This window comes from Schistocerca americana, chromosome 4 (genome assembly GCF_021461395.2).
Source record: "Schistocerca americana isolate TAMUIC-IGC-003095 chromosome 4, iqSchAmer2.1, whole genome shotgun sequence".
Classification (NCBI taxonomy): domain Eukaryota; kingdom Metazoa; phylum Arthropoda; class Insecta; order Orthoptera; family Acrididae; genus Schistocerca; species Schistocerca americana.
In genome coordinates, this window is record NC_060122.1 from 313,651,128 (window position 1) to 313,665,058 (window position 13,931).

A 13,931-nucleotide genomic window follows, 5' to 3' on the forward strand; every position below is an offset into this window, starting at 1 on the left:
TACCTCGATGGGGACAGCTGAACATGTGTGCCTCGACCGGGGCACACATTTTCAGCTGTCCCCATCAGCTGAGGGTTTCAGTTAATTATCATTCACTAGGTACCCCAAGAATTTTCTTTCTTGGGAGACGAAGAGGTACTATTCGAGTTCAGACCTGCAGTCAAAAAACGGATGGCAAAAGGCTTTGATGTTCTCCAGATTTCTTCAAAATAACAATAAGTCTTCCAAGTAATAAAGACGCCAAGTTCACTTAAGGTGGTGAAGCAGGTAGTCCATCATATGTTTGAAGGTGGCCAAAGCATTACACTGTCCACATGGCCTAACCGTAAGTCAGGAATTATGAAGGCAGCCTTCTCCCGACCAGCCTCATCATCCTCAACAGCCAGTGGCTTGTGCGCATGTACATAAGCGAGAAATAATTCTCTCCCTTCAGGCAGTCTAGAATGTCACCAAGGAATGTCAATGGTCAGATGTCTTCCTTCGTGATTTCGTTCAGTCATTGGTATTTGATGCAGAAATGCCTTTTGCCGTCCTTCTTCTTCACAAGAACCAAAGGAGAGGACCAACGGCTATCTGAAGGTTCAGTGATGGCAACATCTTTTCCACTTCCTCCCAGATGATACATCATTCACCCAACGACATCCTGTATAAACACTGGCTAGTTGATGGATGATCCCCAGTGTTGATACATTGTTTTACCATGGGCTACTTACTCAGTCTTTTGTCCACTTCTGATTTGAAAGCATACGAAAACCGATGCAGAAGGGCCAGCACTCCGCAACGTTGTTTCTCAATCAGGCTAGATTCTATTGGTAGTTCGACAGTAGATTCCTTACCCGTGTAGCCTGTTCTTATAGTGGAACGCAATTCTTCATCAATTACAATAATCTGCCATTTCTGGTCTTGTTTGCACGTGCCTTTAGGGATCAGTTGTCCTTGCTTGTGACATTTATAGATTTTGAGCTCTCCTGATCACATCATAGCTACATCTGCCCACTCGGCAGATGGTATTTCAAGGGATCGCTGTATCTAGCAAATATCTACAGAGACCAGTATTCGAATGCTGGCACATATTTTGACCGGAACCGAGGTTGAGATCTTCGTACACGTCGGTCAGGGGGCTGTAGATGGCATAATATATCGCCAAAACTAGTAGCACAGTAAAATAACAGTTTGGAAGTTAGATGGCTAAAAGTTGTTTGATATGGCCGAATAGTCGAGTCCCGCAACCATCTCAGATAAGACGGACGTACAGAGGCTGTCGCTTTCAAGGTCACCTTCTTCCCCATCCTCCTCCCCTTTAGTCCAACTGAGTGCCTTACAAATTTTAGGCTGATCTGTTACTGGCTGGGGCATACTGGTGCAATAATGCATGTCCTGTCACTTTCAGCCACATTCCTTGTAGACAAGTTGGACTATTAACACTATAATTTATTACCCAATTTACCAGTGTAAATTCTCACTCAAGTCAGGATGTCAAAACATCGGATACGAAATGTGTTGTATGAGTCCGCCCAAGTACATCCTTACAATGTTACATTGTAAAAATAGTGGTTAGCTTTAAAAAATCAGAATTTTTAGGAATGTTTCCGACATACGTACACCAGTACCACAATCAAAACCACACTTCAAGGCACCCCTGGTACTGTGTTAAGTACAATGGCTGGAAATTCAAAATATCATGGTGTATGTAATAATCTAACAGCCCAAGATAGTTTGCTTGTTAAAACTATTATTGATGTGTTATATTGTATTGTTAAACATGAAGCAGGAACGTTCTGATGCCTTAATGTCACACATCGCACCTTTTAAGGGCCCCCAGACTTGTTCGAAACACTTATATATATATATATATATATATATATATATATATATATATATATATATATATATATATATATTAGGTGGTGCATTTATTTAAGCTTCAGTGTCGTTAAAAATTTGACGTTTTCATGCATTAATTCTCACCTGCAGGTCTTCTGTGGAAGACAGCTGCTGGTCAAATGTGCCCTGACACATGGCAGCAAAGGATGCTGCATCTACGTCTCAGCCTGACGCCCTCACACTACACCCCTCGCAGCTGGACTATTTCACAGCAACCGACCGTGCCTCCCTTCGACTTCCCCACCCACAACGCTATTAATGCAGCCCCCCTCGAACACTGCAGCCAGTTCCACACACCTAAATCTCAAAAATTAACAAAAATGATTCAAATGGCTCTAAGCACTATGGGACTTAACTTCTGAGGTCATCAGTCCCCTAGAACTTAGAACTACTTAAACCTAACCAACCTAAGGACATCACACACATCCATGCCCGAGGCAGGATTCAAACCTGAGACCGTAGCAGTCGCGCGGTTCCAGACTGTAGCGCCTAGAACCGCTCGGCCACAATAATTAACACTCAACCTTCTTCTGGTTATGTCACACTAACAGAGATTTTAGTGTGGGACCAGAACCACTGCATGTTAGTCACTCAGCACGCGGGTTGATATGCAACAGCAGTTGACACATAACATTTGTGAGCAGCCTGCAACTGGAAATGTTAGGTCTTCCACAACTTGCTCCTCTCTTCCAAGGTCAAAATCTCGTCAAGATGGCTATCTGTATGATGTCATACTCAAACATGGAGATCCCCTAAATCCTTATATGCAAGTATGTGCCAGCCCTTTCTTTTACGCACCACCTGCTCCCTCCACCCCACCCTCGAGGGCAATATGAGACTTCTCATAGCATAAAATAGCGTATTTCGTACAAAGTGTAATGTGTTTATACACATTATTAACAGTGGGCGCTTTGTACACTCTCATAGTAAATTAGTTTTGTTTCGCATTTTTCTCTCGAAAAAATATAAAAGTATCGATGTACTGAGGGTGATTTATAGATGACGTAAGGTGACGTCAGCTACATAATTCAGATATTTGCTTCATCTTTCCTGCAGTGAAATATTGTCCATTACTGCTGTGACTCCTTATTTATACTGTGCTACCCAGGTCATGTGGCGCTGCAGGCCAGCGAAGACACGATGGAGTGGGATTGCTGGCAGCTAGGCCATCAGTAACCTATAGCCATGCTCCCTGTTCGTACTGTTCTGGCATTCAATTATTTCGATAAATTCTCTTATTTTCTGTTGCTACATCTACAGCTGCTGAGGAAGCACGCAGGGTTCTTGGAAATTAATGTATCAGCCACATTGCTGGTGGTATTCCTCTACAGCTTTTATTGTATTGTGTTCATACTCCATTTGAAGTCTAATCGCTCTATTTGTTTCGTCTGTGTGGACTTTGTCACATGCACATCAAATCTCATAGATGTCTACCGTGTGAAGATCATCTACAGAATCTTTTATGGCGTTAATATGTCCCTGATCTTGCAACCACTCTTGAATATCGGTCTATTTCCTCCATGTTCACTGACGCTTCTCACACAAGGAAGCAATCAAAAGGAAGCGCCTTTATCGGCCTCATGTTTACTGAAGACCATTCACGTCATGCTGAACGTTGTCAGCATCGGTAAAACCGGTGCAAGATAACGAAACGAGGTTTTCCGCAAATGTCTTATCGTACAAATAATAATCTAAACATTTTTATCTACCGAGATGTGAACTACAGCCTTTATTGATGGATCGATCTACTTTCTAACAACTTTTAATGTGTCATAAAAGACTGAGATAAGGAGGTACCCGTACCTTTTATAGACAGATCGGTGTACTTTATAACAACATGTAATGCCTCTACCAGGAATAATACTTTATAACATCATCTTACTTCAAACATTGTAAGTCTTTGGCAAAGAATACTTAAGTGACGGAACACAGTGCATTGTACTGCAAGATCGCTCTCCCACATCTCAACACAAACGATTTAGCAGACTGGATCAGCAGTATTATATGATTGCCAACTAATGTTGTTGCTATGTAGAGGAAAGTATCATCACTGGACAATCGTAAGGAATTGCATAAAACGGAGCAAAAAATTTCCTCTATGTGTAATGGCAGATGCTACCATCAGATATGTGATAACAGATGTAACAAATAGGAAGGACTTGATAGTATCTGATCAGAAGATTAGTGGCAAACAAGGAAGAAGAATAATCATGTGATTATGTTATATGTATGAGATAGATAAAATTAACATTGTCTTTAAATAATTACATGCGTTTAATTTACAATCAAGCAGAGTACTACATTTCCCTGTAAAATTTTTATAGATGAGACACATTTTCATGTTATTATTACAACCTGAGAGAGTCATAAAAGCATTCTTCCTTCAAATCAAATAATCATGATCGGCGAACATCCGCAACTGAGAATTATATTAGAGGATGAAAATACCGCTTCAGTTGTAAATTTCTTTTATCACGACCGGTTTCGGGCTCTCATAAGCCCATCCTCAGGTATTGTAACTTTGCTGTGGCTCCCGAGAGCCGCGGTGGACGTGTACCAGGCGCGGTTTGCTAACTCTGCGTAGTACACGTCCACTGCGGCGCTCGGGGACCACAGTACAGTTGCGACACCTGAGGATGGGCTAATGAGAGCCCGAAACCGGTCGCGATAATAAAAGAAATTTAAAACTGAAGCGGTATTTTCAATCTCCAGGTTACGTCAAATATCAGAACAGCTGTAGTCACAATTATCAGTGATGCGTGGCACAAAGATCAAGCTTAAGCTTGTCAACAAGTCATGGCCAACCTGTACACTGAGGTGACAAAAATCATGGGATACATCCTAATATCATGTCGGACTTCCTTCTGCCTAGTTAGTGCAGAAAGTCTATGTAGCATGGACTCAACAAGCCCTTGGAAGTGCTCTCCAGAAACACTGAACTAAATTGACTCTACAGCCTTCCATAATTGCGAAAGTGTTGTCAGTACAACGTTTTGTGCACTGACTTCTCCATTATGTCCCATAAATGTTCGATGGGATTGATGTTGGGTTACCTCGTGCCCAAAACATTCGCTCGAACTGCCCAGAATGTTCTTCAAACCAACTGCAAACAACTGTAGCTCAGTGGGATGACGCATTGTCATCCTTAAACATTCCATCTTTGATTGGGAACATATAGTCTACGTGTGGCTGCAGATGGTCTCAAGTAGCCAAAAATACTCACGTCAGTCAGTGGTCGGTTCAGTTGGACCACAGGACCCAGTCCATTTCATGTAAACACATCCGACACTACTGTGAGGCACCACCAACTTACAGAGTGCCTTGTTGACAACATAAGGTCTGTGCCACGCCCTAACTCTACCTACAGCTCACACCAACTGAAATTGCAGCTCATCTGACCAGGCCACGATTTTCCAGTCGTCTAAAGTAACCGATATGGTCACGAGCCCAGGAGAGGCGCTAAAGCCATTTTCAAGCTGTCAGCAAAGGCACTCGCGTCGGTCATCTGCTGCCATGGCCCATAAAGCCAAATTGCCCATCACTGTCCTAGTGGATACGCGTTCATCATGTCCTACATTGATTTCTGTGGTTGTTTCACACAGTGTTTCTCGTCTGTTGGCACTGATAACTCTTGCGAAAATGCTGCTGCTCTCGGTTGTTAAGTGAAGACCGTCGGCCACTGCGTTGTCTGTGATGAGAGGTAGTCCCTGAAATTTGGTATTCTCGGCACGTTCTTGACATTTTGGAGCTTGGAATATTGAATACCCCGACGATTTACGAAATGGAATGCTCCCTGCATCTAGCTCCAACTACTATTCCATGTTCAAAATCGTGTGGCTATAATGAAGTTAGACGCCTTTTCACATGGATCGTCTGAACATAAATAACAGATACATCAATGAACTGCTCTTTTATGCCTTGTGTAAGGGATACTATCACCATCTGCATGTATGCATATTCCTATACCATGATTTTTGTCACCTGCGTGTACTTGTAAGTTATACTAATAGTGGCAAAATGTGGGTCATGGGTATTTTTTCATTGCTGTAGAACAATAAAGGTACAAGAGTCTTCATACACGTGATTAGCGCATTTTGATAGATAATGCAGACAATGTTAATTTTTGGATTGGTGACTGAATTTTTTCATTCAGTATCACAGATCTATAATCATACTTGCGTATTACGATACGGAACAAGCCTGTGCTTTTAGCTTACACAGTGTTATTCACATTCGGAAGCTCCTAGTTAGGGATGAAACTGTAAGGTATGGTGACTTTCCACAGCTATTTATGATACCTGCAGATATATTCTACATCTAGATTTACGTGACTACCATTCAGTTCACGACTGAGTGGCTGGCAGAGGATACCCTGTACGATATTCAAGCTATTTCTCTAGCATTCCACTCTCGAACAGTGCACCTTTCCTAGTTTCATAACAATGATCATTTCTCCCTTCGTCAGTGGGTGCGAGCAAATGTTTTTTCGCATTTGAGGGAGAAGGTTGGTGACTGTAATTTCACGGAAAAGATTCCGCCGCAGCGGAAAGCGCCTTTGTTATAATGATTGCCACCCCAGCTTGCATATCATATCTATGACACTCTCTTGCCTACTTCTCGATAATAAAAAGTGAGCTGCCCTTATTTAAACTTTTTCGATGTCCTCCATCAAACCTATCTGATGCCAGTCTCATCTGAAGCCAATCTCATACCGTGCAGCAATACTCCAGAAGAGGACACACTAGCATAGTCTAGGCAGTCTCTTTAGTAGACGTGTTGCATCATCTAAGTGTTCTGCCAATAAAACGCAGTCTTTGTTTAGCTTTCTCCATCAGGTTATCTATGTAATTGTTGCAGTTTAAGATACTTGGAATTGTAAACCTTAACCATGTGGTTGAACCGACAGTCTTTAGGTTTGTGCAATTTGTCATCTAACGTAAATTCAACGGATTCATTTCAAAATTACAGTTGTGGGTCTATAACACTTGTCTTGAGAATGCCAGATATCACTTATGTTTTACTCAGTAACTTTCTGTCAGTTATTACGAACCCTTCTGACAGGATATCGCCTGACCTTTCTGACAGGAAATCGTCAATCCAGTCACACAACTGAGACGATATTCTATAAGCACAAAATTTGATTAGTAGTCGTTTGTGATGAATAGTATCTAATGCCTTCTGGAAATCTGGAAACATGGAGTCAATTTCCGATCCCCTGGCGATAGCACTCATTACTTTACGTTAGCATAGAGGTATTTGTGTTTCATAAGACCGTTTTTTGTGAATCCGTCCTGAGTATTTATTAATAAATCGTTTTTCTTTTTCAGGGTAATTCATAATGTTCGAACACAGTAATTGTTCCAGAATCCTACTGCAAATTGACGTTAATGATACGGATCTGTAATTCAATGGATTACTCTTAATTAGTAGACTTAGAAAGACGATGTCGATTTTGATCTGACGACGGCACATGCCACCGTGGGAATACTACTTGTACTGATAATGCTTTCGTTGTCGTCCGCCAACGTATAGCGTAGTGGTATAGCTACCAGAAAGCCATCTGTGTCTGTCCTTTAATACGGAACTTTGACAGCCAGAAGGCTCAGTAGAGTGCAAACGTGTGAAGCAAACAGGTAACCATGCAACGCAGACCCACTCGTCGTTCCTACAGACAACTTGAGTTTGCATGGTGTCAAATTGTGGCGTTCCGAGTGGTGGGATGGTCCTTTTGTAGAATTGCCACACAAGTTGGATTTGCTGGTAACAGTGATCACGTTAAGATTCTCACACGTGAGCAGCACAGCATCCATGTGCACTGCTCGACTGGTGCCGTTAGAGCATCTCTTGGAAGATGGCATGGCGGGCCGTGGTCTTCAGCGAGCGACGTACCTGGTGAGTTCTGTCTCCTAGAGTGCATTCGTCCAAGACACACTGGCCCCAGCCCAGGCATTACGGTCTGGGGTGCGAAAAGCTACAACTCTCGCTCACCTTCGGTGTTTCTGGAGGGGATGCTAACCAGCGCTCGGTACGTGCAAAATATTGTCACAAACGTTCTTTTGCCGTTCTTTCAACGGGTTCCAACAGAACAGTTTGCTGTTAGCAAAGCACTCGGGTCCGTCGTCTGCTGACATAGACCATTAACGCCAGATTTCACCGCATTGCCCTAAGGGATACGTTTGTCGTACGTCCCACATTGTTTCCTGCGGTTATTTCACGCAGTGTTATTTGTCTGTTAGCACTGACAACTCCACGCAACCGCCGCTGCTCTCGGTCGTTAAGTGAAGACCGTCGGTCACACCTCGTCCATAGTGAGAGGTAATGCCTGGCATTTGACATTCTCGAAACACTCTTGACACTGTGGATCTCGGAATATTGGATTTTCTAACGATTTCCGAAGTGTAGTGTCCCATGCGCCTTCCTCCAACTACCATTATGCGTTCAAAGTCAGTTAATTCCCGTTGTGTGACCTTAATCCCGTTGGAAATATTTTCACATGAATCACCTGAGTTCAACCCGCAGCTTCGCCAGCGCACTCTCCTTTTATACCTTGTGTACGCGATACTGCCGCCATCTCTATACATGTGTATCGCTATCTCTTCACTAGTCACCTGAATGTAGCTGTTCTCATGCTTAAGTAAGAATATTTTCATGCTGTTCTCAGGGGGGAATAATGATGTGGAATTATCTCCTATCTTTAAAAGTAATACAGGGAAATATAGTATCATGCTTAGTTAGAAATTAAACGCATGCTTTAACTTATTAAAAATAACATAAATTTTATTATTCTCATATTTAAAAGCCTATCAATACATAGTTATTGTTCTTCCTCGTTCGTCACTAATCTGCTAATTAGATTCCGCTTTGTTATAGCTTTCCTCTTTGTTATAACCATTATCATATATTCAAATTTAGCATCTTTCATTATACATAGTGGAAATTTTTCCTCGGTTTTATGCAGTTCCTAACGACTGTAAAATTGTGATTCTTTCTCACAACAGAAGCATTGTCAGCGAGCAATCGTAGAGATCTGCTGGTCCAATCTCCTAAATCATTTATCTGTACTGAGATGTGAGAAAGCCATCGTCCAGTATAACGCACTGTGTTCTATTACTTGAATATTCCTTGACTAAGGCTTAAAATGTTTGAAATAGGATTGTTTTAGAGTGACTCATACTCACTGCACGTGTGTCACATAAAAGGACAATAGTAACCGCCTATTTACTAACACACCGTAGGAGTTCTTTCACCCTTATGTAATATGTATGCATTCCAGATCCTATTGTGCTGACAACCGCTCGAACATCTGTACAAAAGAACACACAGATACACTGCGACATTTATAGCTTTCGAGCTATAAGATATCACACCAAGAACCAGCCCATAATTTAGTTGAGATTGCAGTATCTGAGCACGATGAAAGAAGTGGCGTTAGAGGCAGGCAACTGACGATTAAGTGAGTATCAATTACGTGAGAAATTGCTCCACTTTAGTGGAAGGATAATCTGACTTTGCCGCAGCAGGAGCTCGTGTGCCAAATTTCTAAGGTTCATTTACTAATATTTGATAAAGTAAAATTCTGATTTAGTTTTACATCATGCTGAATACACTCTCAATAGTACGCTATCATACACTTAAGTCGGAACTCATTTTTGTAACAGATCTTGTTAACATTTGCATAACGATATTAAGATTAAGCACTTTGTGAGTCTATTGCTCCCACCAAAAGCCGGATACCACACGAAGTTATTCAGGTTGCCTTGTCAGCCAGACACAAGGGGTGCACAGTATGGTTTGTGTTGAAGGCCTGATAATCAAGATTTCGGTTGCATGCCTTATTAAGTTGTATTCAGTAACCGAGACTCTGCATGCAAACGGAGAAGTATAGATTAGAAGTGTTTATTTTTGTGAACTTCATTTTTCTAAGATTTTTAATGTAATAGACTTGTGATTGTTTCTAACATGATCTGTGAATCATGTGCCTTACAGGCATGATAGTAAGGGCATATGGACTATCAGACCAATTGTGTGATTGGATTGAAGAGTTCCTAGATAACAGAACGCAGCATGTCATTTTCAATGGAGAGAAGTCTTCCGAAGTAAGAGTGATTTCAGGTGTGCCGCAGGGGAGTGTCATAGGACCGTTTCTATTCACAATATACTTAAATGACCTTGTGGATGACATCGGAAGTTCACTGCGGCTTTTTGCAGATGATGCTGTGGTGTGTCAAGAGGTCGTAACAATGGAAAATTGTACTGAAATGCAGGAGGATCTGCAGCGAATTGACGCATGGTGCAGGGAATGGCAATTGAATCTCAATGTAGACAAGTGTAATGTGCTGCGAATACATAGAAAGACAGATCCCTTATCATTTAGCTACAAAATAGCAGGTTAGCAACTGGAAGCAGTTAATTCCATAAATTATCTGGGAGTACGCATTAGGAGTGATTTAAAATGGGATGATCATATAAAGTTGATCGTCGGTAAAGCAGACGCCAGACTGAGATTCATTGGAAGAATCCTAAGGAAATGCAATCCGAAAACAAAGGAAGTAGTTTACAGTGCGCTTGTTCACCCACTGCCTGAATACTGCTCAGCAGTGTGGGATCCGTACCAGATAGGGTTGATAGAAGAGATAGAGAAGATCCAACGGAGAGCAGCGCGCTTCGTTACAGGATCATTTAGAAATCGCGAAAGCGTTACGGAGATGATAGATAAACTCCAGTGGAAGACACTGCAGGAGAGACGCTCAGTAGCTCGGAACAGGCTTTTGTTAAAGTTTCGAGAACATACCTTCACCGAAGAGTCAAGCAATATATTGCTCCCTCCTACGTATATCTCGCGAAGAGACCATGAGGATAAAATCAGAGAGATTAGAGCCCCCACAGAAGCATACCGACAATCCTTCTTTCCACGAACAATACGAGACTGGAATAGAAGGGAGAACCGATAGAGGTACTCAGGGTACCCTCCGCCACACACCGTCAGGTGGCTTGCGGAGTGTGGATGTAGATGTAGATGTAGATATTTACAACGTATATTATGTGCAGTTTGATGCTTCAAAACAAAGTGTTCTGTGTTGTGAGTGAATAAATGAAGCATCTGGCATAACAAATCTGGAACTTCACAGATCACTGCGTAGATCTGATAACCTTAGCCATCTCAGCAGTTATTTTACAGCCGTACCCCTACAACAACGAACGTGTGACATCAGCATTAGATTTGCACTGGAACAAAGACTTCTATAGATGACCTCAGGTTAGTGGAGTATAACAGAATCTGTAATTTGATGTGGTACAATACGCACAGGTCCCTCGCATGCCCGCATTTCCAGTCGAATGAAAATAGTTATATGTTATTCGTGGTAACACGGAGTAGGGAAAGGAAGAATAAATTATTAAAATTAATACTGTAAATTCGTATTGCATTGGACAGTAATTAAACATGCAACATTCGATGTTTAGCTCTGACCTAATGGGAATTCCACAACCTCCTTCTCAATCGTTCTTCATCTTCTTCCTTTGTACCTCTGTACAGACACACACACACATACAGGAGACGTGGGTGCAGCGTCTTGCACTCCCCTGTGTCTGTGGCATATCTGGCAGTGGCTGATCTCGTGGAAGATGCACACAAAGGAATTCTCTAGGCAACCTGTATGAGTTGATGGACATAGCTATCCAGTCACATCTGCAAAGCCGCCAGAAATACGCAATGTATTGTGTGCTCTTGACGAACTTGTTTGTGGAAATAGACACGTGAAAACATTCATTTCCCGATGGTTAAGAAAACCGAACTTCCCTTCTTCAGTGTTATAATCCTCGAATAGATATATCATCCAATAAATATTTACTAATAAGTGTTAAAAACACGATTTGTGGTCCTTAAAAGGTACGATATGTGACATCGACACATTAAGACGTTCCTGCTCCAAGTATAACAGCTGCAGTGCATTAAAACATGTTTTCAATAGTTTTAACAAGCTAGTTATCTTAGCCTAACAGACTTTTACTTGATGCAGTTCTGATATTTTAAATTTCTAAACATTTTTAATTACCACCGCGCCTGAGGCGCTCTTTAGCATAGTTTTTAAAGTGAAACTGGCATGCACATTATTTTAATTGCCTGCCCTGTAACATCATAGGCATGACCTTATGAGGACTTACGCAACACTTATCGCATCCGAAGTTTTGATAGCGACTTTGGGTCATAATTTATACTAATTGGGTAATAAATTACAGCAATAACAGCACAAGTGGTTCTGAGAGAATGTGGCTGAAAGTGATGAGTCATTCATCACTGCACCAACTAACAGCAGAACAGCCAGCTAATTATACAATAACTAATTGGCCTAGAAGATAGGTGGACGGGGAAGTGGATGACATTAAGAATGGTACGTGAGGGAGTGGATCATAAACGATTCCACGAGTATATCCCAGGCAATAGGAGAATAGCAATAGAGGAATATCGCATGATTGTCATCAAAATGGCGTAGAAAAGAAGGGGGAAGAGGTCGGAGGGTGGAGGGGGTGACCTTAAAAGTTAAAAGTGCGGGAGTGAATGATTAAACACCTGTACCCTCATAAGGCATGGATATACGGATTGAAATTAGCACAAGTACTCTCTTTGTTCCAATACGGTTTTAGCTGTTATCAGAAACAAGTACTGGACTTCTATACTCTGTGTGTGTGTTCCTTGCACCGATATTCTATTATAGTTTCAAAGGATCAAATATATGTTGTCAAAGTAAAATCTCTGTCACACAGAATGTGTAGCATGCATTGTCATCTATATGTCACAGTTCTGCCTTGACATGTATCTCTATTATTAGTTAATGTAGTCTTAATTTACAGCGATTACCAACTTATATTAGAGTTCACTGATTCGTAATGTAAAAGGCAGGCCTTCATATTGTGCTGGTTGGATATACATGTGGACCACGTTTTTAACATAACGACTGAATCGGGTTGAGATGAGAAGTATACAAAAGTTACTAGGATATTATCAAAATAAAATTCACTGTTATTTCATTTTCATGTATATCAAACGATACCATCTGCTCTGCAGAATATGACTCTAGAATAAAATTTTGTGTAGACAGTGTATTGGAAGGAAATAAATTGTTTCATATTGTGTTTTCATTAATTTGTATTAATTAAAATAATTCTATGTAAGGTATTCCGAACTCCTTCCCCAATTCTGTTACTACAATTGTGTATATATATATATATATATATATATATATATATATATATATATATATATATATATATATATATGACAAAAGTAATCGATTTGATGATTTGTGTAGTAACATACACAGTAAGTGGATTATTATTTTAGACAAATATGACGTTAACAGACACATGACCACTCTGTCATCTGAGCATAGATTCCCAAACATCATTTTAAGTAATTATTATGACATTTGTTTTAAAAACTTTTGGAACTATTCTTCCTCTCATGTTAGAATAATTGTACAATTTTTCCGCCTCTAACGGTGTAGATGAGAACGTGCAACTTAACTAGAAACATATAAGCTCACTTACCAAAAACGCTATCTTTACACCTGTCAGCAGCTCCATGTTGACCTGAATGATTTCGGATGTACTGGACTAGCTATTTAAATACTTATGACTAATCTTGAGTTTATCAAGGGATGTACGAGATAGTGTTGGTATCAGAAAAAAACTTGCTGACACTTTTGAAGATCTGATAACTGTTATCGAATCACTTGATGCCGTATAAGTTGGAGGGGTTTACGAATTTTCAAAGATTCGTAAGTGGGATTTGATTATATGGAGTAGATGCGTCTAGAGTAGTGATGTATACCGTCAGGTATATCACACTCTGTAGTGATATGTAATGTTTTATGCATCTCTAGTAGGCCTTTTGCGCAACAGCAGAGTCGAAGACTTCATAAAAGTTGGTTCGTTTAACGTATAAAGAGACCAAACGAAGGGGTCATCAGTCCCTACTTCATAACAGAAGTCATCTTCACGACAATATCTGTGGGAGAAGTATTATTAATACTACTCCAGTAGTTCAT

General features: G+C 40.8%; 1 protein-coding gene across 1 annotated transcript in view; it reads right to left on the minus strand.

Annotated features, from left to right (window-relative positions):
* LOC124613437 overlaps positions 1-13,511 on the minus strand; it is a 50,763-nt gene extending 37,252 nt beyond the window's left edge. Inside the window, exon 1 of the mRNA XM_047142139.1 lies at positions 13,432-13,511. Coding sequence (XP_046998095.1) covers positions 13,432-13,467 — 36 coding nt within the window. The 5' untranslated portion in view covers positions 13,468-13,511. The remainder of the gene's footprint in view (positions 1-13,431) is intronic.
* Between the last annotated feature and the right edge of the window lie 420 nt (positions 13,512-13,931).